This window comes from Delphinus delphis, chromosome 20 (assembly GCF_949987515.2).
Source record: "Delphinus delphis chromosome 20, mDelDel1.2, whole genome shotgun sequence".
Taxonomy (NCBI): Eukaryota; Metazoa; Chordata; class Mammalia; order Artiodactyla; family Delphinidae; genus Delphinus; species Delphinus delphis.
The window spans coordinates 12,051,024-12,075,568 of NC_082702.1; the positions used below are offsets into that span (position 1 = coordinate 12,051,024).

At 55.0% G+C, this 24,545-nt stretch overlaps 2 protein-coding genes across 4 annotated transcripts; both read left to right on the forward strand.

Annotated features, from left to right (window-relative positions):
• The first annotated feature begins 416 nt into the window (after positions 1–416).
• On the forward strand, positions 417–7,626 carry B9D2 (B9 domain containing 2). 2 transcript variants are annotated; one of them, XM_059999850.1, is made up of 4 exons: positions 417–611; positions 1,038–1,129; positions 4,076–4,201; positions 7,039–7,626. In XM_059999850.1, exons 2-4 carry the CDS (start codon positions 1,042–1,044, stop codon positions 7,350–7,352), a joined length of 528 nt encoding a protein of 175 aa, XP_059855833.1. In that variant the 5' UTR covers positions 417–611; positions 1,038–1,041; the 3' UTR covers positions 7,353–7,626. The 2 variants fall into 2 exon arrangements, with proteins under 2 accessions (XP_059855833.1, XP_059855834.1); XM_059999851.1 differs by having other exon boundaries at positions 425–552.
• A 1,404-nt stretch (positions 7,627–9,030) lies between these two features.
• TGFB1 (transforming growth factor beta 1) lies at positions 9,031–24,267 on the forward strand. 2 transcript variants are annotated; one of them, XM_059999847.1, is made up of 7 exons: positions 9,031–9,517; positions 12,532–12,692; positions 14,547–14,664; positions 16,462–16,539; positions 16,684–16,834; positions 21,929–22,082; positions 22,586–24,267. In XM_059999847.1, the coding sequence occupies exons 1-7, from the start codon at positions 9,163–9,165 to the stop codon at positions 22,742–22,744; spliced, it is 1,176 nt and encodes a 391-aa protein (XP_059855830.1). In that variant the 5' UTR covers positions 9,031–9,162; the 3' UTR covers positions 22,745–24,267. The 2 variants fall into 2 exon arrangements, with proteins under 2 accessions (XP_059855830.1, XP_059855831.1); XM_059999848.1 differs by having other exon boundaries at positions 16,687–16,834; positions 22,586–24,266.
• Positions 24,268–24,545: the final 278 nt, after the last annotated feature.

Below are 24,545 nucleotides of genomic sequence, written 5' to 3' on the forward strand. Positions count from 1 at the left end.
GAACCCCGTCCCCAACTTCTCTGAGGTTTTTTTTTTCCAGTTATGAGGCAGGGGGATGCACACAATGACGTGAGGGAGATTTCCCTCCTGGCTCTGGCTCAAGTCTCTGACTTGTGGCTCCGATTGAGAGAGAGTTTTAGGGGGCACGGGACATCGATGGATTTGCTTATTCTGTTATGAGAGTATCTGGGACAAACAGTTGGTGCACAAACTTCCTCAGCCACGCTCAAGATGGCCACATAAGGCCACGCCGCAAATGGCTGAACCGTGGTTCGCGGTTGGAGAGACGCCTTTCCCAAAATGGAGAGGGGGGAGAGAAAGTGTCCATCACAGGTTAGCCCCGCCCCCACAGATTGCTAGGGCCAATTAGCGACCCGCAGGGCGGGGACAAGGCCAGGGGAGGAGGCTGCCGTTGCCTCAGCAACAACTAGGGAGCCGGGAGGCGGGCGCGGCTTCGGAGGGATTGGCGTCTCAGCAATCTTGCTGCCGGGAAGGTCCTGCGAGAGGCGCGAGCTAGGCCTGGGAAGTCAGCGCCTGCGGAGAGAGGGACAGGTCAGGTCCATGAACTCCAGTCCCCGCTCTCGCCTCTCCTAACCGTTAGACGCTCTGAGGTAGGAATAACGCATGCGCGGGCTCAGAGGTGGAGCCAAGGTGCCCTGCACTTAGAACGCATGCGCCTCATGGCGGTGGGGGGCGGAAATCTGACCCGAGGAGGCGGTGCTTTTGTGTTGTGGGCGGAGCCATGTTCCCCTGGGGCGGGACTTTCTGCTGCAATGAGCGGGATGAAAAGGTTACTTTAGAGGCAGGCAGAGTTAGATGCCAGCTCCTTGGAGCGTCCGTTTCTCGCCCCTCATTTTTCTGCGGCTCTCCTGGAGAGGCAGTTAGTATCATGGTTAAGACCGCAGCCTCAGTGGTTTGACGAAACTAGCTTGGAATCCCAAGTACTGCTCCTTACTTGGTGGGCCTCAGTTTTCCCATCTATTAGGTGGAGATAATTGTACACTTTTCTTATAAGGCTGTGATTATATTTTCCCCAGGGCCATGGCTGAGGTGCACGTGATTGGGCAGATCATGGGGGCCACCGGTTTCTCGGAAAGTAGCCTCTTCTGCAAGTGGGGCATCCACACAGGTATTCCCGAGCATGGTTCATTTCCCCACCAAGACCCCGCAGCCTAGACGCCTCCACCTACTTTCCTTGATCCCCTGACCTCAGTCCCTGATCCTCAGCTTCCATGGGCTCTCAGGACTCCTAACCCTGACCACGCTTTGTTCATGTGAGTCTCAGGCTCCCTTCTTATTATCCCTTCCCATCCCATCTCTGGGGACTCAGACTCCCACTCTCTCAACACACATTCCCTAAGGATATGAGACTATAGGCTGGACCCACCCAGCTACCCCAGCACACACTCCCTGTCCTCAAAACACTTGACAGCGGTAACGACACTGCTTGGACTTCATTCACTGTCTTAGGGCTGCTCTGGTGCCTCCCCCATCTTAACTCTTTGCTTAACCATCTCCATTTGTTGAGCTCTTAATGTAAAATGGAAGTTTCCATCTTGAAATGAAGAGGCGAGGCCACCCTCCTGTATTCATATTTCTCTGTGAGAATGTAGGAACGCTGTTCTGACAGTTATCCAAGTCCATCCACACAGGCCCAGGAGGACCTTGGAGGTCTCAATTTTCACGCCTCTCCATCAGAGGCAGTGTAGTGTGGTGGGTGGTGTGATGGCTAGGGCCACAGGCCACCAGGTGGCCACGAGGTCTGGGCTCAAATACGAACTCCCTTGCCTATTGTGAGCCTTTGGACTTGACCTCTCCGAGCCTCAGTTTCCTTGTCTGAAAATGAAGCTAATGGCAGCCGAGGCAGCAGAGTGCTGAGGTTAAGAGCACAGACTGCCTGGGTTTCAAAACCAGCTCTTGCTTATTAATTGTGTGACCCTGGCCACTTGTCTTTGCCTCGATTTCCCTGTCTATGAAATGGGAATAATAACACTACCTCATGGGGTTGCTGTGAGGACTAAATGAATATCAGTAGCACTTAGAAGAGGGCCTAGACTTGTAAGTCCTCAGTAAGTGTTTGCCTGGCTTGTGTAAAAATTGGATGGGCTCTTGTTCCTAAAGCCCTAGGTATGTTGCCTAGCACAGATAAATGCCCAAGAAATGAGTGTGGCCATTGCCATCATCATCTTTTCAGGCCTGGGGTTCTTTGCGATTTCACTGGTGGGTAGGTTGGTGGTTGAGATTCCCTGGGAAATTGGGATCCTCCAGCTAAGCAAATAAGAAGCAAGGCCTGGAATCAGACTTGGTTTCCAGTACCCTCTTCCACTCACTTGCTCTGTGACCTGGCAAGTGCTAGTCCCTCTCGCAGCCTCAGTTTTCTTATCTGTAAAGTGTGACTCTTTGTCCTTCGTAGGGGTGTCAGGAAGTCTTGTATGTGAGGATCCTGACTGAAGGCTTGGTGCTCTCCTCACCTGGCCTGCAAGGGAGCAGTAACCAACATGATTTTTATTTCAGGGGGCTCTTGGTCAGGGAGAAGCGGGGTAGGGGGCAGTTAATCCAATAGAGAGCCAAGGCGCGGTCAGATAAAGGGCTTGGTCTCTGCCGTCAGTCAGAGCTCCATTTGAGGGATTTCCCAGGCGGTCCAGTGGTTAAGACTCCGAGCTTCCCCTGCAGGGGACACGGGTTCAAGCTCTGGTCGGGGAACTAAGATCCCACATGTGGCGTGGCACGGCCAAAAAAAAAAAAAATAACGAAAACCTAAAAACGAAAGCAGAGCTCCATTTGAATCAGCTCCACCATGGGACCTTGGTCTGCTGTGGTCCTGCTGTAGCCCCAGCATGGAGAACAGTGCTTGGCACAGAGTAGGTGTTCAGTAAAGGTTTGTGGAATGAAAGGTAAAGATTTCTTTACCTGTAAAATGGGGATTGTATTAGCCCCCACCTCCTAGGATCATTTATTTGTCCAAAACAAACATTTATTGAACACCTTCTGTATACCAAGATCTGGGTTTGAGGTTCTAGGGATCCAGTAGTTTACAACATCCCTGCTCTCTTGGGGCTCACAGCAGGGGAGACAGAAAAGAAATAAGCAGATAAAGACGTGAGTGCAATGATTACAGGTAGTGTACTAGGTACTAGGAAGAAATGAGATGAGAGGTGATGTGAGAGGGACTGGTTAGTTTTGGGATAAGAGGGTGAGGGAGAACCCCTCTGTGAAAGTGGCACTTGAGCTGATCCCTGAAGGATGAAAAAAAGCCAGGCATAGGGACATCCAGGAGCAGAGTTTTCTGGGCAGAGGGAACAGCCAGTGCAAAGGCCCTGAGGAGGGGAAAGAAATAGGACCATTGAGGCTAGAGGGTGGTGAGGAATGGGGAAAGTGATGGGAGATGAGTTCAGGAAGGGGTTGGGGGGGGCACAGGCCAGGCCATGTAAGGCCTTGTAGACTCTCCTCCTGTGGAGGAGAGTCTGAAAACTGGGGGTGGGGTGGGGATTAAGAGTCCCAGAGGGTGGATTAAATGAATTCATTACTAAAGCGCTTAGCGCAGCGTCTGGCATTTAGTAAGCAGTCGGTGCATTTTTGCTATTATTTTCACCCTCAGTAGGATTGCTGTTACGACGCACCGTTCACGATTTGCTCTGTGCTTCTGCTTGTGAAGGACCGCCTCAGCTCCATCTTAGTCCTTGGACTTGGCCTCTAAGCGTGGGGTGAGAATAGTAGTAAAATGATCCCTGGCACTCATCTGGCACTCACTATGCCCCAGACACTGTTCTCAGTGCCTCATGTGTATTAACTCATTTAATCTTCTCACAAGCCTGGGAGGAATGCATTATTATTACACCCACCTTACAGATGGGAAGACGGAGGCAGAGAAAGGTAACTGGTCCAAGGTTGCATGGGCAGGAAGAAATAGTGCCAGGATTTGTACCCAGGCATTTGGCTCCAGGGTCCATGCTTTGCAACCCTCCGCTCCCCAATGCCAGGGAGAAATGGGGTCCTATAGCCACAGTGGGATCCCCTTCCTGATGGCTGCCTCCCACCCCGCCCTGCCTCATCCGTGTCCTGGCTCTCACTGCAGGGGCAGCATGGAAGCTCCTGTCAGGCGTGCGGGAGGGCCAAACACAGGTGGACACCCCCCAGATAGGGGACATGGCCTACTGGTCCCATCCCATCGACCTGCACTTTGCCACCAAAGGCCTACAAGGTGAGTTCCCGGCCTGGGCCCCAGGCTAGACTAAGGGGAGTGGGTTAGAGGCACTCAGTGCTGCGGGGACTGGAAACATCAAGTGCTGTTCCTGCCCCCATGCCCTTTGGGTCCCTTTCCTGACCACGCTTGGCCCTGGAGAGGGTGAGCTGAAGCCTCCCCAGGCCAGCTGTAGAGTGCATTAGGAGTGGGGCAGAGGCAGGGGTGGACGGGGCAAGGTCAAGGGGAGAGCCAGGGGGAGAGGGAGGTGGCTTTCACAGAGACAAAGCAAGAGAGTCTTCAATCAGCAGGAAGCTGGGAGGGGTTATGAGAGAGAGAGGTGAGGGCTGGTAGCTATTCTGCAGGTAGGGCTCCTCAGCTGCTCAGAGGGGAGATGAATACGTGGGGGAGGAGGGGTATCAGAAAACCTCTTCTGGCAGAACATTTGGGTCATTAAAGAGGGGTGGGGCTTCCCTGGTGGCACAGTGGTTGAGAGTCCGCCTGCCGATGCAGGGGACGCGGGTTCGTGCCCCGGTCCGGGAAGATCCCACATGCCGTGGAGCGGCTGGGCCCGTGAGCCATGGCCGCTGAGCCTGCGCGTCCGGAGCCTGTGCTCGGTAACGGGAGAGGCCACAACAGTGAGAGACCCGCGTACCGCAAAAAAAAAAAAAAAAAAAAAAGAGGGGTGGATTCCAGGAAATAGCCTAGGTAAATATGCCATATATTTCTACCATATAAATAATAGTTACTGAGTGCCTGCCCTGTGTCAGGTGAAGCCAGGGAGATATCAGTGATTGAGACAGCTCCCCAGCCCTGTCCCCACACAGTTCATCATCCCTTGGGAGAGACAGAGCTGCCCTCAGACAGTGGTAACCCAGAGTGGGCAGGACTGGGATGGGGGATCTTGAAGGGCTATGGGAGGCCAGCAGAGGTGCCTGACCCTGCTGGGGGGTTCAGGGAGGGCTTCCTGGAGGAGGGGGATGTTTGAGCTTTGCTGTGAAAGGACAGTAGGAGCTATTAAAACAGAAAGATGAAAGAGGGTTCTGGGTAGAAAACCATGTGTGGAAGCCTCAAGGGGGAAAGTGAGCCAGGGGCGTTTGGAGGACCGACGGAGAGCAGGAGGACTGCGGGGGGTGAGGTGGCAGGGGACAGGGGACAGGCCATTGCAAGGCCTTGAATGCCAGGCCGCAGAGTGGAGGCCATATCCTGAAGGCACTGGGGAGCCAGAGCAGGCGATTGACAAGTCAGGTTTTGCTTTTAAGAGATCCCTCTGGCTGCCTTGTGGGTGATGGATTGGAAAGTGAGGCAGGCAACAGTCCTTTCAGCTCTTAAGGACCCCGAGTCTCTGAATGTGGGCATCATCCTTGCCTCCTCTTTTCTCCTACCTGCCCCAATTTTGTCCATCAGGAAATCCCATTAGCCCCACCGTTGAAATGAATCCTGAATCCCACCACTCCCCCTACCCTCTTCCCAGCACCCCGATCTGTCCACCCTCACCTCTCACTGGGCTATTACAGTAGCCTCTTTACTGGTATTCCCACCTCAGCCCCATAAGTCTGTCCCCCTGTGAACACCTAAGTTAGGTAACATTCCTCCTCTGCTCAGAACCCTCTGTGGTCCCCATCTCACTCAGGGTAAAAGGCAAAACCTTACCATGGATCACAAGGCCCTGCTCAATCTGATTCTGTCACCTCCTCCCCCTCTCCCCCATCTCACTCTGCTCCAGCCACATCGGCCCCACCAGGCAGCTCCCACCTCAGGGCTTTTGCACTAGCTATTCCCTCTGCTGGGAGCACTCTTCCCTAGATATCCACATAGCCCCCACTGCCTCTCCTCCTTTAAGCATTCACCCAGATGTCACCTTCTCAGGAAAGTTTTGCTTGATCACCCCCTTTCTAAAGCCACATGCCAGGACTTCCCTGGTGGCCCAGTGGTTAAGACTCCACGCTCCCACTGCAAGGGGCCTGGGTTTGATCCCTGGTCAGGGAACTAGATCCCACATGCTTGCCACAACTAAGAGTTCGCATGCCACAACTAAGGAGCCTGCCTGCTGCAACTAAGACCCAGTGCAACCAAATAAATAAATATTAAAAAAACAAAAACAAAAACTGCATGCCTACCCTCACCGTACCCAGCTTGTTTTTCTTCAGAGCAGTTATCACCATCTGACGTACCCTATAATTTGTGTATTTACTATGTTCGTTGTTCAAGACGTCAGCTGCACAAGGGCAGGAATTTTTGTCTGCTCTGTTCACTGCTGTGTCTCCAGCTTCTAGAACAAGGCCTAGCACGGAGGGGCTCAGAAAGGAGGGTGAAATGGAGCTGGGTCTCCAAGGGCTTTGCCTACAGGCTGAGGAGCTGAATTATATTCTGAGTGAGGACACTGGGAAACCTATGGAAGGGAGAGAAAGATGCTTCCAGCTGCCAGGTGAAAGTTGGATTGGAGGGAGCAGGAAAGAAGGCCCTGAGGCCAGAAAAGAGGACAGGGTGTGGCCACGGGGAGAGAAGGAGGGAGGCATCGAGGACAAGGCCCAACATACTCACCTGGGGACTGGGCTCCCTTGAGACGGGGACACAGAGGAAGAGGCCACGGAGAGGGAAGTCAACAGATGCCAGACCTAAAGGGCCTTGAATGTTCAGGTCGGACTTTATACTGAGTGCACTGGGGAATCATAGAAGGGTTTTGAGCAGGGGAGGAATACGGATTCAGAAGGATCCCTTTGGCTGCTCTGTGGGGGTAGGAGTCCAGAGAGGAGGCTGGGGCAGAAACCTGGCGGGGAAGGACGGGCCTGGGATCTCCAGGAGCTCCTGCTGGGCTGTACCCATCCCACTTTGCCTCCCTCCCTCCTATGCTGCAGGTTGGCCCCGACTCCATCTCCAGGTGTGGTCCCAGGACAGCTTCGGCCGCTGCCAGCTTGCAGGCTACGGCTTTTGCCATGTGCCCAGCAGTCCAGGCACCCACCAGCTGGACTGCCCCACGTGGCGGCCCCTAGGAAGCTGGCGGGAGCAGCTGGCAAGGGCCTTCGTGGGTGGCGGGCCTCAGCTGCTGCACGGAGATGCCATCTACAGTGGGGCTGACCGCTATCGCCTGCACACTGCTGCCGGTGGCACCGTGCACCTTGAGCTGGGCCTGCTGCTGCGCCACTTCGATCGTTATGGCGTCGAATGCTGAAGGACCCTGTGTGGACCGCTGGCCCCCAGCCATATCTCTGGACACCCGGTGAGGGGCAGGATGGCACAGGGGTCAGAAGCATGGGCTCTGGAGACTGTCTGACCTGACCCCAGCCAAGACTGGTGTGGCTCCTATCCTGACTAGCATCTCAAGCCCAGTGGCTGCCCCTCCCAGGTCCAGTTTCCCCATCTGTAAAATGGGGGCAGTAAATGTGTGGGCTCACAGGGGTTGGGTGCAGAGAAGCTGTTGGCACATGGAAGGGCTCAGTAAAGGAGAGCAGTTCTTTCAGATGTGAGTGCTTTTCTGACCTTCATCTGTTGGATGTCCAGTGCCCCATCCTCTCACTGTCACCCTCCTTCCTCAGGCCCCCTTCCCCTGTCCTCTGCCTCAACCTCTGACCCCCTCCCCACTCTGGGTGATGCTCTTATGGCCCCCACTCCTTGGGGGTCCCCCTCCTCTGTGCCCCTCTCCCCACTGGCTCCCTGTCTTCTGACTGAGCCTCTCCCCCACTGCCCCAGCTTCCCACTCTCCACTCGGGGTGGTCGTCCTCGGATTCCCTGTACCCTGCGTCCCCATCCTCTGACTGAGCCCTCCCCGCCAGGTCTTTATTCCCTCGGTGACCCTCGCACAGTCCTCAAAGCCACACGCAGCACAGCCGCCCGCTTTGGTAGCGCTCAGCCGCCAGGAGGCAGCACCCTGTTGGTGGGGCGGAGCCGGGTGCCCGCCCCCTCCCCCCAGGGCTTAAGGGACCCCCCTCGGAGCCCGCCCACGCGAGATGAGGACTGTGGACCGGCCCCCCCCCCATGCCCTCCCCCTGAGGGCCGCCCCCGCCCCGCGCGCTTCCTGGGTGGGGCCGGGGCGGCTTCAAAAACCCCCCGCCGCCCCAGCCGGTCGCCGCCGCCGCCGCCCTTCGCGCCCCAGGCCGTCCCACTCCCTTCCTCCCGCCGCGGATCCGCCAGACAGCGAGGCCCCCGGCCGGGGGCAGGGGGGACGCCCCCTCCGGGGCACCCCCCGGCTCGAAGCCGCCCGCGGGGCCGGCCTCAGCCGGGAACGGAGGAAGGAGCCGCCGAGGAGCAGCCCAAGGCCCCAGAGTCTGAGACGAGCCGCCGCCGCCCCCGCCGCCGCCGCCGCCGCCGCCACTGCGGGGAGGAGGGGGAGGAGGAGCGGGAGGAGGGACGAGCTGGTTGGGAGAAGAGGAAAAAAGTTTTGAGACTTTTCCGCTGCCGCTGGGAGCCAAAGGCGCGGGGACCTTCGCGCAGCGCTGCTCCGCGAGGCAGGACTGGGGGACCCCAGACCGCACCTCCGCCCTGCACTGCCTCGGACGCTTGCTCCCTTCCTTCCCCCCACACGGCGTTCCCCGGGCGCCCCCATTCCGGACCAGCCCTCAGGAGCCTCATACCCGACTCCCGCGAGGACTCGACCCCAGACATCGGTCGCACCCTCCCGCACGGCCCCCAACTCCTAGCCTCTCTCTTGAGCCCCCGCGCATCCAAGGACCCTTCTCCTCCGGGATCCAGGAGACGGGATCAATCTCAGACCTGCCTCAGCTTTCCTATTCAAGACCACCCACCTTTGGTACCAGATCTCGCTCATCTCGGTTTTTGCCGTGGGATACCGAGAACACACCCATCAGAGCCGCCCCTCCAGCTCCGCTCCGTCCTCCCTGAGGGCCTCAACTCCCTCCCTCCCCAGACCCTCCTACCTTTCCTCGGGAGACCCCCCCCCCCCAGCCCCTGTAGGGGCGGGGCCTCCCTCTTCCCACCCCAGCCCGGCTTGCGCTCTCGGCTGTGCCGGGGGCGCCGCCTCCCTCATGCCGCCCTCGGGGCTGCGGCTGCTGCCGCTGCTGCTGCCGCTGCTGTGGCTACTAGTGCTGCCGCCTGGCCGGCCGGCCGCCGGACTGTCCACCTGCAAGACCATCGACATGGAGCTGGTGAAGCGAAAGCGCATCGAGGCCATCCGCGGCCAGATTCTGTCCAAGCTTCGGCTCGCCAGCCCCCCGAGCCAGGGGGAGGTGCCGCCCGGTCCGCTGCCCGAGGCCGTACTGGCTCTTTACAACAGTACCCGTGACCGGGTGGCCGGGGAAAGTGCCGAACCTGAGCCTGAGCCAGAGGCGGACTACTACGCCAAGGAGGTCACCCGCGTGCTAATGGTGGAAAACAGCAACGGTGAGCTCGGAGGGGCAGGGGAACCCTGGAGGGGAGCCCCCAGGGGGCGCCGGAGTGCAGGGGTCACGGGGAGGAAATTACCGGTAGAGGAAACTGGCTGGGGGAAGAGGACCCCCGGGGGCGCCGGGAACTTGGGAGGGGGAGTCTCAAAGAGGATAGGGCTGAGCTCCCTACCCCCCAGGTATCTGGTCTTGAAGAGGAGATAGTGAGCGGAGTGGACCGCTTTTGGAGGGCTACAGGAACATGCGAGATCGTGGGCGGGGGGAGTCCCTTAGAGGGAGAGAAGCGAAGTAGTTACGGGGTGGGGGTGTAGAAAAAGACTTCCCCTTGCAGGGTGCACTAGAGTGCGGGGGTCGTGGGTGGGGCCCGCAGAGAGGGAGCTCGCTTTGGGAGAAGCGAGGACCCTGGCATTGGGGAGAGGAGAGGTAGTGGGGAAAGCTGACCCAGAGCTCACGGGTCATGAGGCAGGAAGATTCAAGGACAGAAAAACTAGGTGAAGCGAACCCCAGAGGTTCCAGAAAGTGGAGAGTGGACGCATTTGCACACGGCGCGAAGAACACGCGGGATTGGGGAAGGGCTTAGAGAGAGAGGCGGGGAGGGGGTGATCAATGCGAGGTCAAAAGGGGGCGCGAGGTCGTAGGGTGGGGGAAACTGGCGGGAGAGAAGCGGAGACCCCAGGGGGATGCCGGGGATGCGCCGGGAGGTGCTCTATTTCGCAGACGGACGTGAGAGGAGGAAGCCCAGCGGAGGAAGCGAGCCCCCAGGAAACCTAGAATACTGGGTCGTGGGAAGGGGTATACAGAGCGGAGAGACAAGCGTGGGAAAGGTGGACCTGGGAGCGGGCAGAGGAGAGATGGACGGTGCCATGCTGGGAGCAGCGAGCCTCCGCCACGCCGCGGGATGGAAGGGAGAGGGCTGAGCGAGGAGTCGAGCCGTAGAGGGAGAGGTGGGTGGGTGCGACTCTACAAGACCCGGGTGAGAAAACCGAGCTGGTAGGGGTGAGGAAGCCCCACGTGTGTGCCACGCGCGGGGGGCGGAGCCTGCGCTTCCGGAAGGGGACAGGAGAACCCCAGCAGAGCTGAATGCTGAGAGCCTGGACCCCAAACTCCTAGTTCCTCTCTAGGAGGCTGGGGAAACCCCAGCGTCCGGCCGCCTAGCCCTCCCTCCCTTCCTTTCCTTCCCGTGCCTCGGGGGGCGGGGATCGCGCGCGGAGCCTGGGGCGAGACGAGGCAGGTCCGGTCCCCGCCCTCGCGGTGGCAGCGGCGCCTCCCGCCCCCTTCACCCCCAGCTCAGGGCGGCACTACCGCTGGGCCCGCCCCATCGGCGCCCGCGGAGACCCAGGCGTTCCGCGTGGCCCCGAGGCTTGGGGGCGACCCCCCTGCTTTCACTTTCCTTCTTGGGCATTAGACTTGTGGGTCTCTGGCCCATTTGTGTACCCAGTTGCCGCTTCAGCCGAATGACACCCCTACCCTCCCACATCTCCGTCTCACCTTTTCCGTCGTAGCTTCACCTTGGTTGTAGAGATTTTTCCAACACTGATACCTTCAGTCTCTCTTCATTCCTCTTCTGCCTCCATCTCGCTCCCAAACCCTATGTCTCTCTTCCCCGTGTGTCTGTCTCCCATCTCTGCCTTTCCATCTCTCCTGCATCACCGTTACTCTCTCTGTCCCAGTCTGGGTCTCCCAGTTTCTGTCTCTCCATCTCTTCCCTCTCTCTCGCTTTTTCTCCTCCATACCCTACTCTCCATCTCTCCCTCTGACCGTTCCTAACCCTTCTATCTCTCTTTTTCCCTATCTGTCTCCCAGGCCTGGGCTCTACCCTTCCTTTGGGGTCTGCTGAGTAACTCCTGGGCCAAGATAGGGCTTTTTTTGTGCGGGGCAGGGGCTGGCCCGGCTAGAGAGGGGAGAAGTAGGGGAAGGAGGCCCACAGAAGGGGCTTCCTCTGTCCTTTCTCATCGGATGTCTCCACCATTTCCATGCCCCCACTGCAGAGGCCTAAAGCAGCTGTCCCAGTTGATCCAGGAGTTCATGGCTTGCCCCGCTCTTTCCCAACCCCCAACTTTTCCTAGACTAGAAAACTTCCTAATTTTCTCTGTTCCCCTTCCCCCGCCCCCGAAGCCATTCTTACCTAGAATGAACTTTGCCTTTTCTAACCAGCTGGGGAAGGAAACAATAATAATAATAACAACAACAACAAGAGTAATGTCACATTAGCAGGAAGGCAGCATAACCTAGGGGTTAAGAGCACAGTCTCTGGAATCAGACTGGCTGAGTTTGAATCCCCACTCTGCATCTTCCTGGCTGCGTGATCTTGGGGCCAATTGTTTCATCTCTTTGCCTCAGTTTTCCCATCTATAAAACGGGTATACTAATAGTATCTTCCTCATGGGGTTGTTGAACACACACATTAGAGTAAGCATTGTATGCAGACTCTGTACGACATACTTTATCTGCATCATCTCGCTTATTTCACACTAGCAACCTGTAATCAGTCCTTGTCTTACAGGTGAGAACCTGGCACACAGAGAGGAATTCACTTGCCCAAAGTTCCCGCGCTTCAGTTAGGAGAGCCTGGGTTGGGAGGCAGAGAACTTGATGTCAGGTTGATCTTTCCCCAAAGAATAGGAAACTGAGGCTCCGAGAGGGCTTGTGACTTGCCCAGGAAAGAAGGCAGTCGAGGCACAGTCCGATTCAAATGCCCGTGATCCCTGGGCTGCGACATAACTTGCGTTTGAGGCTCCACGTGCTGGGGAGGCCTAAGCAGTTAGAGCAGTGCCCAGCCCTGTGCCAGCTTTGTCCTGAGGGGCACTTCCCAGTTGATGGGAGGGAAGGGTGGATAAGATCCCGTCTAAAGAGGTGGAAACAAACCCAGAGAGGGGAAGCCAGTCACCTAAGGTCACACAGCCAAAATGTGTTAGGGTTAGACTCCAACCCAGGGCTCTTTGACTTGGGGTGCGCCAGCTCCCCTGCCCCCGTCAAACCCTGACATCCCCCCTCTCGGCTCCTTCTGCCTAGAAATCTATGGGAAAATCAAGCGTAGTCCACACAGCATGTATATGCTCTTCAACACGTCGGAGCTCCGGGAAGCGGTGCCCGAACCTGTGTTGCTCTCTCGGGCAGAGCTGCGCCTGCTGAGGCTCAAGTTAAAAGTGGAGCAGCACGTGGAGCTGTACCAGGTGGGGGCGAGGGCCCCAGAGGTGGCCTGGGCTGGGGCGGCTGGAAGGCTGGTGGCTTCAGGGTCCATAGTGACCGATCCTGAAGGCACGGACTGTGGGATCACAGGGCTCTGAAGCTTTCAGACTCCTAGAGCCCTAGAAGGTTAAACGTTTAGAAGGCCGGAATCTTAGGAGTTGGACTCTAAGAACTCAGGACTTTTGAAAGTTTGAATCTCTGTAAGGGTTGCAGACTTTCAAAGTGCTCTGTCCCCACACAGTAGCCACTAGCCACCTATGGCCATTTAAGTTGATCAAAATTAAATAAAAGAAAAAATTCAGTTCGTCCGTCTCACTGGCCATAGTTCAAGTGGCCTGTAGTCACATGGGGTTAGCAGCCGCTATTTTGGACACCACAGATAAAGAACTTTTCCATCATCACGGAAAGGTCTCTTGGTTAGCTCTTTTCTAGAAGAGTCTCCAGGAAGATGGGAGCCTCAAGAAGTTCTGGATTCTCTTGAAGGTTGTGTGACCCAGAATCCCTGTCATGTGGAATGTTAGATTCAGTAGTAGGTGTTAGACTCTTACAACAAGGGAACTTTGGGCTTCCCTGGTGGCGCAGCCGTTGAGAGTCTGCCTGCCGATGCGGGGGACACGGGTTCGTGCCCCGGTCCGGGGGGATCCCGCGTGCCGCGGAGCGGCTGGGCCCGTGAGCCATGGCCGCTGGGCCTGCGCATCCGGAGCCTGTGCTCCGCAGCGGGACAGGCCACAACAGTGAGAGGCCCGCGTACAGCAAAAAAAAAAAAAAAAAAAACCAAAACAAGGGAACTTTGTCTGATGTTAACTTCTTGGAGTCTAGAGAATTCGCTTTTATCCTGCCAGCTCCCAGGGGATCATTCCACGTGGATGTCAGGCGTCTGCAACGTCTAGGTTTGTGGCATGTCAGACTCGTGGGTCTGTAGAACATGAGTCCTCTGGAATGTCTCAGGCTCATTGAATGTGTAATTCTTGGGGTGCCACTGAGCACTGGCGTTATGGAATGACTTGTAACATAACTTCTAGAAAGTGATAACTCGGGGCTTCTCTGGTGGCGCAGTAGTTAAGAATCTGCCTGCCAACGCAGGGGACACGGGTTCGAGCCCTGGTCCGGGAAGATCCCACATGCTGCGGAGCAACTAAGCCCATGTGCCACAACTACTGAGCCTGTACTCTGGAGCCCGCGAGCCACAACTACTGAGCCCATGTGCCACAACTACTGAAGCCCGTGCGCCTAGAGCCTGTGCTCCGCAACAGGAGAGGCCACCGCAATGAGAAGCCCGTGCACCGCAACAAAGAGTAGCCCCCGCTCGCCGCAACTAGAGAAAGCCCGCGCGTAGGAACGAAGACCCAAAGCAGCCAAAAATAAATAAATAAAAAATAAATACTTTTTTTTCAAAAAAGAAGGAACGTGATAGACTCTCAGAATTTGGGGGGCCAAATTTGCAGAACTGTCTATAGTCAGTGACCCCTACGATGTCAGTAGGAGAATCGTGGCATCGTGGGCTGTCCAAGCCGAAAGGGGCCGCCTGGCATTTCATCAGTGAGGAAACCAAGGACAAAAGGGGAGAGGAATTTTCCATGGCCACGCCGGGGTCAGGCATAGAGGATGAGCTGCCCAGGTGCCTTGACCCCCCAGCCTGGGGTTCTCTCTCCCCTCTGGGCTGCTGTGGGGTGGGTGGCTCCTGTGGGCCCCTCGGTTTGGGTGTCTGGGAGGGGACAGTCTGCAGGACTGTGTGGAAGCCCTTTTCGGGGAGCAGATGGACTCAGGGGTGCAGTGTACATGAGGGGTGTGTGGCAGCATCTACCCACTGTCTCTCCCCCCAATTCATTATCCCCCAGAAATACAGCAATGATTCCTGGCGCTACCTCAGCAACCGGCTGCTGGCCCCCAGCGACTCGCCGGAGTGGCTGTCCTTTGACGTCACTGGAGTTGTGCGGCAGTGGCTGACCCACGGAGGTGAGGACCGCTTGTCTGCCCCACCCCTATTTTTTTTGTGTTTTCTGGCCGCACTGCGTGGCATGTGGGATCTTAGCTCCCCGACCAGGGGTCGAACCTGCAGTGGAAGCGCGGACTGTTAACCATTGGACCACCAGGGAAGTCCCTCCCAACCCCTATTTTGTAATGGGGTTGACCCCATTGTTTGTCCTGGGGCTCCCCTGCCTAGCACCGCCCACCCCATGTTGGTGCCAAAGAGCCCAGACCTGGGCCTCCTTCCAGGCACTCAAACCTGAGTGATTAATGGTAAATCCATTTCCTGAGCACCTGCCCTGTGCTGGGTGATGCTGGGGACAAAACAGTAACCAAAACAGCACCATACTTGCCCTCGTGAAGCTTATCATCCATTGCTTGGGTTAAGAGATTTGGGGGAAAGACCTGAAAACCAGGTAGTAATATCCCAGAGTGGGCAGGGTTGGGAGGGGGAGCCCAGAGGAGGTGCCTGACCCAGCCTGGGAAATCAGGGAGGGCTTCCTGGAAGAGGGGACATTAGAGCGGTTGTCTGAGGGATGAGTAGAGCCAGCCTGGGAAAGACGGAGGGGCAAGAGTGTTCAAGGCAGAGGGATAGGCTGTGCAGAGCCCTTGAGTCCAGGGAGAGCCTGGCACACCTGATCTGTCCAGAAGAGGACTGTCTGTCCTGTCTCATCTGAGTCCACAGTACCCACATCTCCCTTCCTAGTCTCCGTCTCGTTCATTCCTTCACTCAGTAGATGCCAGTAGATTCCTGCTATGTGCCTGGCCCTGTGCGGGTGGTGTGGGGGACACAGTGGTAACCATGACAACTTCTAGGCCTGCCCTCATGGGGCCCACAGTCACTTCTAGACACCTAGGAAATCTTGCCAAAGCCCTAGCAGGGAGCCCGCCTGACTCCCATTGTGATGGCCACAATGACCAGGGCCGGGATGGGGGAGCTGAGAGTGGGCATCCAAACCCATCTGGAGGGGTCCAGGAGGGCTTCCTGGATGAGGATGATTGTGTTGAGACTCATGAGATAAGTGATGGTTTGGCCAGAGGAAAAGATGGGGGTTAGGGAGCAGGTGAGCACTGCGACAAGTGTCCTGGGCTGATTGCTGAGTCCAGAGCCCCCAGCACAGGGTCCAACACATAGTGGGAGCTTAGAAAGGCATTCACTCATTCATTCAAGAAAACTTTCTTCCACACCGGCCCTGGGACAAGAGCCCAGGCACTTGCATCCCAGCCCTGCCTTTTCCCACTTTGGGCAAGTCACCCCCTCTCCGTGGGCCTTGGCTTCTTCATCTGTAAAATGGGGAGCTTTGGTGAGGATTAAAGGAAATAACGCACAAAAAGTGTTTAGAACAGGGTCTGGCACCCAGTGCGAACTCAGGAGATGTTTGTTTTTACTGTGACTGTGGGCCAGGCCCAGTGGGGAACAAGAAAACAAGGATCCCTGCCCCCACGTATCCTGCTTTGCCACTGAGAACAAAGAGGGGAATAAATAGTCAGATACAAATGTCAGGGTAAGTGCTATGGAGAAAATAAAGTGCTGTCATAGTGGGGGAGGGGCTGTGTCCTGGAGGGCTTCCAGGAGGAGGTGGCCTTTGAGCTGAGACCTGCAGGAGGAGGAGGCTGCAAGGCAAAGGACTGGAGCACGAGGGTGCAGTGAGAGGCCAGGCAGGGGAAGGGGCAGGAAGGAGGTCCCCCCACCCCCACGCCGGGGGTTTGCTACTTCCTTTCTCCTCCCCCAGGGACTGGGTGAGCCGCCCCCTCACACTGGCTTCCCTCTCCCCACTCCCACAGAGGAAATAGAGGGCTTTCGCCTCAGTGCCCACTGTTCCTGTGACAGCAAAGATAACACTCTCCAAGTGGACATTAACGGTGAGGCCCACCTCCCCGGCCCGGCCCCATGCCCACCAGTGATGTGTGTGTGTGTTTCTTCCCCTTGACCATCTCCCATTCATCCATCTGAGAGTGTGTGTATGTCTCCCCCACCCTCCCTACCGCCTGACTCCCAAACCAAAGCAGGGTTCAGTTCCGGCCGCCGGGGTGACCTCGCCACCATTCATGGCATGAACCGGCCCTTCCTGCTCCTCATGGCCACCCCGCTGGAGAGGGCCCAGCACCTGCACAGCTCCCGGCACCGCCGAGCCCTGGACACCAACTACTGCTTCAGGTGAACCTTGCAGCCTTTCCCTGACGCCTTCTGGGCTGGGGGCCTCCTTGCCGTCTGCTGAGCAGGCACCGCAGATTGGGCACCTGGCTGGTGCTACGCTTGGGCTGGCATCTGCTTCAGCCTGGAGCGTTCGGGGGATGAGGTCCGAGGCCTAGGATGCTGGGATGTGCGAACTGGGAGTCCTTGAATGCTGAGAGCAGGTGGCTCTCTGGCTGGTGGGTTGCAATCAGAGACTATTAGAACGTTGAACACTGAGAATTCAATACTGGAAGGTCGCCACGTTAGATTTCTGTCCTGCTGGCAGGTTGGGGTTCGAGCATGTGGGGATTCTAGGATGTGAGAATCGGTATTCATTATTGAAATCTGAGACTGTTGGACTCACGGGATGTTGGGATCCTAGAACTTGGGAATTCAGAACTGGAAGATTGCCCGTGTTGGATTACTATACCATTGACAGACTGGAGTCTCCCGTATCGGCAGATTGGAGTCCTTGACTGTTGGGGCCAGAATAGTGGAGTCCTGTGTTACATTATTAGCATCCACAAATGTTGGAGTTGGAGAAAGCCAGAGTCTTGGTCACCTAGAATGTTGGGACTCAGGGCTGGAATCTTGTGAGAATCTTGGAAGGCTGTGATCTTAGAACGTGGCAGCTTGGACCTCTTGAGTGATGGGCTCAGAATTGTGGAATGTTGGAATGCAGTTTTTTTTTTTTTTTTCTTTTCCCGTACGCGGGCCTCTCACTGTTGTGGCCTCTCCCGTTGCGGAGCACAGGCTCCGTTCGTGCAGGCTCAGCGGCCATGGCTCACGGGCCCAGCCGCTCCGCGGCATGTGGGATCTTCCCGGACTGGGGCACGAACCCGTGTCCTCTACATTGGCAGGCGGACTCCCAACCACTGCGCCACCAGGGAAGCCCTGGAATGCAGTTTTGAAATATTGGAATTCAAGAATGCCAAGATCTTGGAGAGCTGGAATGTGGGAATCCTAGAAAGCTGGAAAGCTGTTGGTGTGTTAGAATCTTGAGAGGCTGGTATATTGCAGTCCAAGAAAACTGAAAAGTTGTAGTCCTAGAATGTTGAAGTTCAGAGTTAGAGTGTTGCGAGTTTAGAATGATAATGTGACCTTGGCCCTCCCCTGCTTAATATTTTGATGGTGCCTTTGGGCTTTGTTACATGCAGTTCTCCTGCCGGAAAGTCAGCTCTGCTCCCAAACTCCTTCACCCCCAGATCCTACCCTCTGCCCAACAATCCTGTGGATGAATGAATGGATTGAGGTCGTGAGTGCCAGCAGCTTATACTATTACAGTGAGAGAGTGCCAGCCACATGAGGGACACAGCGTCACTTAGGAAATCTTCCCAGAAAATCAAACCTGAAGCTGATCAGTGCGGTAGATCCAATTTTCCAGAAATATGAGAACAGAGAAACATGTTAGACAACACCGTGGTCGTGCAGTCAGCAACATCTAGATCGTGGGAAACCTGACCCAGTTTCTTCAACAAATACAATACAAAGTGGGGAAACAGAGAGATGGTTCTGTAGACTTTAAAAAAGAATATTAAATATGTATCAAATAATTGCCACGTATAGACCATATTTGGGTCTTTTTTTTTCTTTTTTGGCCCGAGCCATGCAGCATGTGGGATCTGAGTTGTTCCCTGACTGGGGATCAAACTGTTGCCCCCTGCAGTGGAAGTGCAGAGTCTTAACCACTGGACTGCCAGGCAAGTCCCCCAAGTGGGTTTCTTTTACTCGTCAGGCCCTGTTGGGTCCTGGTAGACTGGAGGGCAGAGTTGCAAACGCCTGGACTGTGTGTATCACAGGACCTGGAAAGCAGCAGGCCCCAGGCATGCACCTCAGGGTCACCTGGAAGGCTTGTTAAATGTGGCCTGCTATCTCCCACCTATCCCCACCCCCAGTTTCTGATTCAGTGGGTCTGGGGTGGGGCCTGAGAATTTGCATTTCCCACAAGTTCCCAGGCGGTGCTGCTGCTCCAGGGACCCTACAGGGAGAACAGTTGAGTTGGATAATAGAATCACACACTTCAAGTCTTAGGACCTCAGCACCCTGGCACAGTTGGACCAGAAATGAAAGATTATTCTGGACAGTGGTTCTTCCCCTTTTGTGAGTCCGGGAACCCCTTGAGAAGTCGAAAGCCAGGAACCTTTTTTCCCCAGAATATGCCTATACATACACACGTAGGTGCCTGTGGTTTGGGGGGCTCAGACCCCTCCCTCAGCCCATCCATGGATTTCCTGACGCCTCCTGGGCCCTTAACAACATCTTATTTGATCCAACATCCCTTGCATCTTTGTACAGATGAGGGAACTGCGGCCCAGCCAGACTGGGGAGGCGCCAGGCTGAACTCACGGGAATCTAAGTTTCCTAACTTCCTTCTCAACGTCCTGTGGCTCTTGGGAGAGGCCTTGTCTTGCCCTGGGAGATCCTGTCACATTGCCTCTTCCCCCTCTGCTTAAGCTGACATGGTTGCACTGGGCAGATGAGGGCACAGACTCCAGGGCAGCACAGAGTTAGCTGTGAACCTGGCCCCAAACTCCACCACATGTAGGCTACAAGTGAACAGACAACATCCCCCTTTCTCCGAGGCTCAATTTCTTCATCCTTCAAATGGGAATAATAATAAGACCTGCCTTGTAGGGAATTCTCTATTGATATTTTTTTTTGGCCGCACCGCACACATGCGGAATCTTAGTTCCCTGACCAGGGATCGAACCCGTGCCCCCTGCAGTGGAATCATGGAGTCTTAACCAGTGGACCGCCAGGGAGTTCCCGCTATTGATTTTTTTTTTTTTTTTCTCTATTGATTCTTGAGTAGGAAAATGCATGCACTTGGATCAAACCCAGAAAGGATACTCAGAGACCCTCCAGCTCTGGCCCCCAGCCCCTCTATGAGGAGGCTTTTATTGTATTTCTGTCTCCTCCCAGAGAGTCTCTGTATGAGACACTTACACATAGCCATGTATATGTTTTTTATTTTGTCCAAATGGTATAGTCTTTTTGGGGGGGGGGGGTACTGCATTTTCTTTCTTTAAATTTTATTTTCTGATTCTAAAAGTAACACATACCCACTATCGAGAATTTGGAAAATACAGAACGATATCCCCCATCACATTGCCACATATGAAATGTCACTGTCAACATTTTAATATATTGCCCTCCAGTCCTTCTATTCAAAACAGAATTTGGATCATACTGTACCTGTAACTTTGCATAGTGTTTCTTTCATATGTTATGAACATGGAATTTAAAGTGTTCTCAGCTGCCCATGAGTCAAGCTTTTTAGTTAAGTTCCCAGCCCATCTCAACCATGGCCCCAGGGGCCAGCACAGAAAATGCCCCATTTCCTTCCAGACATGAAGGAGCCAGGGCCGCAGACTGGGGAGGACTGACTTTTGCATCCGAGCCTGGGACAGAGATCACGAGTCCAGGGCAGTAGAGTCTTACATACCACCACTCTCCAATGTGCTTTTATTTTTTATTTTGTTTTGTTTTTTAAAAAGTATTTATTTTTTTTGGCTGCATTGGATTTTAGTTGCGGCACACAGGCTCTTTGTTGCGGTGAGCGGGCTCTTCGTTGTGGCGCGTGGGCTGCCTTCTCTCTAGTTGTGGCGCCTCAGTAGGCTCTAGAGTGTGTGGCCTCAGTAGTTGCGGCGTGCAGGCTTAGTTGCCCCGCAGGATGTGGGATCTTATTTCCCCGACCAGGAATCGGACCCACGTCCCCTGCATTGGGAGGAGGATTCTTAACCACTGGACCACCACGGAAGTCCCTCCAATGTGCTTTTTAAAAGACCTAACATATTGATCAATTATTTTATACAGCCAGTACTTGCTAAGCACCTGCTGTATGCCAGGCACTGTTGCAGGGACACATTTAGGGACAAAATAGACAAAAAGTCCTGTCCTCAGAGGAAGACAGAAAACGAACAGATAAACAAATCAGTATCTAATAAAAGAGCAGGTGGCAAGAAGGAAAACCAGTCTGAGGAAGGGGAAAGAAAGAAGTCATTGTGATGATTTATTTTTCCTCTTCTGATTGAAATTTCTTTTATTAGGGGAAACTTTAAATGTATTCATAAGTAACCAAGATGGTACAAGGAACCCCCATGAACTCTCATCCAGTATCAACAAGTATTAAGATTTGCCCCATTTCAGCTGCAGTCATTTTCATGTTTTCTCACATAACTGAATGCTGTTATTACACTGTATGGAATTAACAAACATTTGGATTGGTATTTTGGGTAGGATGGTCCAGGAAGGACTCTGAGGAGACGACATTCATTTGTTTGACTGATACTTATTGAGCACCTACTGCATGCCAGGCAGTGTTCTAGGAGTTAAGGGTCCCTGAGTGAGGGATGTTTGAGCATACATACAAATGGAGTGAAGAAACAGAGCCAGAGTGGGTATCTGTGGGAATAGCAAGCCAGGCAGAGGGAACAGCAAGTGCAAATGTCCTGAGCTGGGACTCAGGAACAGCGAGGATGGTAATGTGGCCGAAGGAGAGTGAGAGTGGGAGTGGGGAGGGAGTTGAGATCAGCCAGATCTGGTAGCGCCTTGTGGTCCATGGCGAGGGCTTGTTCAGAGCAGAGGAGCGACTGGACAGTCTCTAATATGTGGCCCCATAAGGCAGGGATTTCTGTCTGTTTTGTTTGTACTGCGTCCCCAGTAGACCGCAGCCCAGCACACGGTCGTAGCTCAGTGAACATTTGTTGCACACGTAGAACGTATCAGTACACGTGGCGCTGCGTTGTGTTTTTTATGTTCCAGTGTGTGGATGTGCTGTGGTCGGTGTAGCCCCCTCTGGACGTTCATTTGGCTTCTTAGAGGCTTGAGCATTGCCTGAGATAATGTTTATGAGGATGCCCTTAGCGCAGTGCTGGACTAGAGGAAGTGCTTTATCAGTGTTAGTGATGATCATTACTATTACTGTTATTGCTGTTATCATCACAGGGGTTGCAAGGGAGACCAAGATGGAGACCATGCTGGCGGGCAACCAGGGTGAAACACATGCACAGCCAGGGGAGGAGGGGCACCCCTCCGCTCTCCTGACTCGGGTTCCTCCCTCCCTCCGGCCTGCAGCTCCACGGAAAAGAACTGCTGCGTTCGGCAGCTCTACATTGACTTCCGCAAGGACCTGGGCTGGAAGTGGATTCACGAACCCAAGGGCTACCACGCCAATTTCTGCCTGGGGCCCTGCCCCTACATCTGGAGCCTGGACACGCAGTACAGCAAGGTGCGTCTGGAGCCCTGGCTGGGGGTGGGATGAGGGTAGCAGGAACCGAGGGAGGAGAGGGAGAAAAAGAGGTAATATCAGATGAATTGGCGAGATAGTAGTCAGAAAGAGAGGAGACAGGGAGATTGGCGGGGAGGTGGCAAAGGGGTGGGAGAGAAACTAGAGGCAGGGTCTGAGCAGTTAGAGACACGAGGCAGAGGGAGACAGAGATATGGGGAGACCCATGGAGATGCATAACTTGGGCTTGGGAAGAGGTGGGGAGATGGAAGGAGAAAGAGAGAAACGGAGGGACACAATGAGAGAGAAAAAGGCAGGAGGATAGAGAATTAGGAAGACGGAAGGAGAAAGACAATGAGACACAAGCCAAGAGTGGAAACTGGGGAGAGGCAGAGAAACAGAAAGAAACGGAATGAGATAAGACAGCGGGAGATGGGGAGAGGCTGGCGGGGTGGGGGTACCCTCCCCATGACCCCCGACCCTGACCCCGCCCACCCGCCCCGCAGGTCCTGGCCCTGTACAACCAGCACAACCCGGGCGCGTCGGCGGCGCCGTGCTGCGTGCCGCAGGCGCTGGAGCCGCTGCCCATCGTGTACTACGTGGGCCGCAAGCCCAAGGTGGAGCAGCTGTCCAACATGATCGTGCGCTCCTGCAAGTGCAGCTGAGGCCCCGCCCCTCCCGACAGGTCCCGCCCACCCCGGCAGGCCCGGCCCCGCCCCCCACCCGCCTCATCAGAGTTGTATTTAAGGACACAGCGCCCAAGCCCACCTGGGGTCCATTAAAGGTGGAGAGAGGACTGGGTCTCTGTGTCGTTGGGCGCCTAACTAGGGTTTCTCTTCCGACGTTCCCCGACCTCCCCCCCAATGCCCCCTGCATCTCCTTACATTTACACTTACATCTGCCTCCTCCTGTCTCTGCCCATCATTCATTTGCCCCTCCTCACACAAACACTTCTTAGCGCTTGTTATGTTTCTTACTCCTGGTGAACAAGGGTTAGATTTATTTATTGAGCACCTTGGACCCTTATGTTAACTCATTTAACCACCATAACAAAGCTCTGAGATAGACTCTGATAACACCCACTTTTAATGTAAGGAAATGGAAGCCCAGAGAGGTTAAGGGAATAGTTCCTGCCTACCAGGAACCTACTTTCTGGGGAGGAGCAGACATAGTAAAGTTGTGCGAAAACAGGAAAGCAGGATGGGTAAGAGATGGCTTTGGGGAGGAGGGAGGGCTTCTTGGACGAGGTGGCATTTGGGACTTGAAGGAAGCCAAGAAGGCAGCCTGGGGGAGGGTGTTCTTGGTAGGAAGACAAAAGCAAAGGCCTGGAAGTGAAGATGAACTTGGGGTGAGCTACACAGGCAGGAAAGGGGCCAGTGCGTTTGGAAGGGAGGGGCAAGGGGAAGGGTGTTAAGATCTGAGTCAGAAAGTAACACTCACAGGCCAGAGGATAATAACAACAATTCTCCACTCCACTCTACTAGCTCACGGCATTCTCCCCACAGCCCAAGAGAGCATGGGTTGGCAAACTATTTATTGCCTGCAGGCAAATTCTGACTTGCTGCCTGTTTCTGTAAATAAAGTTTTTTTTTTTTTTCCTTTGCGGTAAGCGGGCTTCTCACCGTTGTGGCCTCTCCCGTTGTGGAGCACAGGCTCCGGACACGCAGGCCCAGCGGCCATGGCTCACGGGCCCAGCTGCTCCGCGGCATGCGGGATCCTCCCGGACCGGGGCACGAACCCGTGTCCCCTGCATTGGCAGGCAGACTCTCAACCACCGCGCCACCAGGGAAGCCCTGTCAATAAAGTTTTATTGGAGCACAGCCATGCTCACTTGGTACTGTACTGTCTGTGGCTGTTTTAGTGCTACTAGGGCAGAGTTGAGTAGAAACTGTGCAAAGTCAAAAATATTTACTATCTGACCCTTGACAGAAAATGTCTGCCAACTCCTGCTTTGGAGATCATTTGCTCCCCACTCCACAGATGGGAATGCTGAGGCACAGAGAGGTTAACTTATTTGTTATGGTCACATAGTTAGCAAACGGCACAGCTGGGATTCAAACCCAGGCAGCTAGAGTTGAGGGCTTATGCCCACAACTTCTGCACTGGTCCTGCCTTCCAGACCACATCAGGCCTGTGGGGACCTGTGATAACTTGTACTCTGAGAGAGGAAGTCACCATGACAGGGTTTGGAACAGAAGAGGGATGTGATTTGACTGAAGTGCTCAGAGGGTCCCTCTGGTTGATGGTTGAGAGTAGACTGAACGGGTGTGAGGGTGACTGCGGGGAGACCAGTTGTCCAGGAGAGAAATGACAGCACCCTGAGCCGGGGTGGGTTTCCCTCTGCTGTGTTTCTTCCCATCTGCTGGGGTCTTGCTGATGAACTCTCTCCCGCTTCCTCTTTCTCTGGCTTCTCAGTTTCCCCTCTTCCTCCCTGGTTTCAGTTCCCCGTCTCTCTCCCCGGCCCTT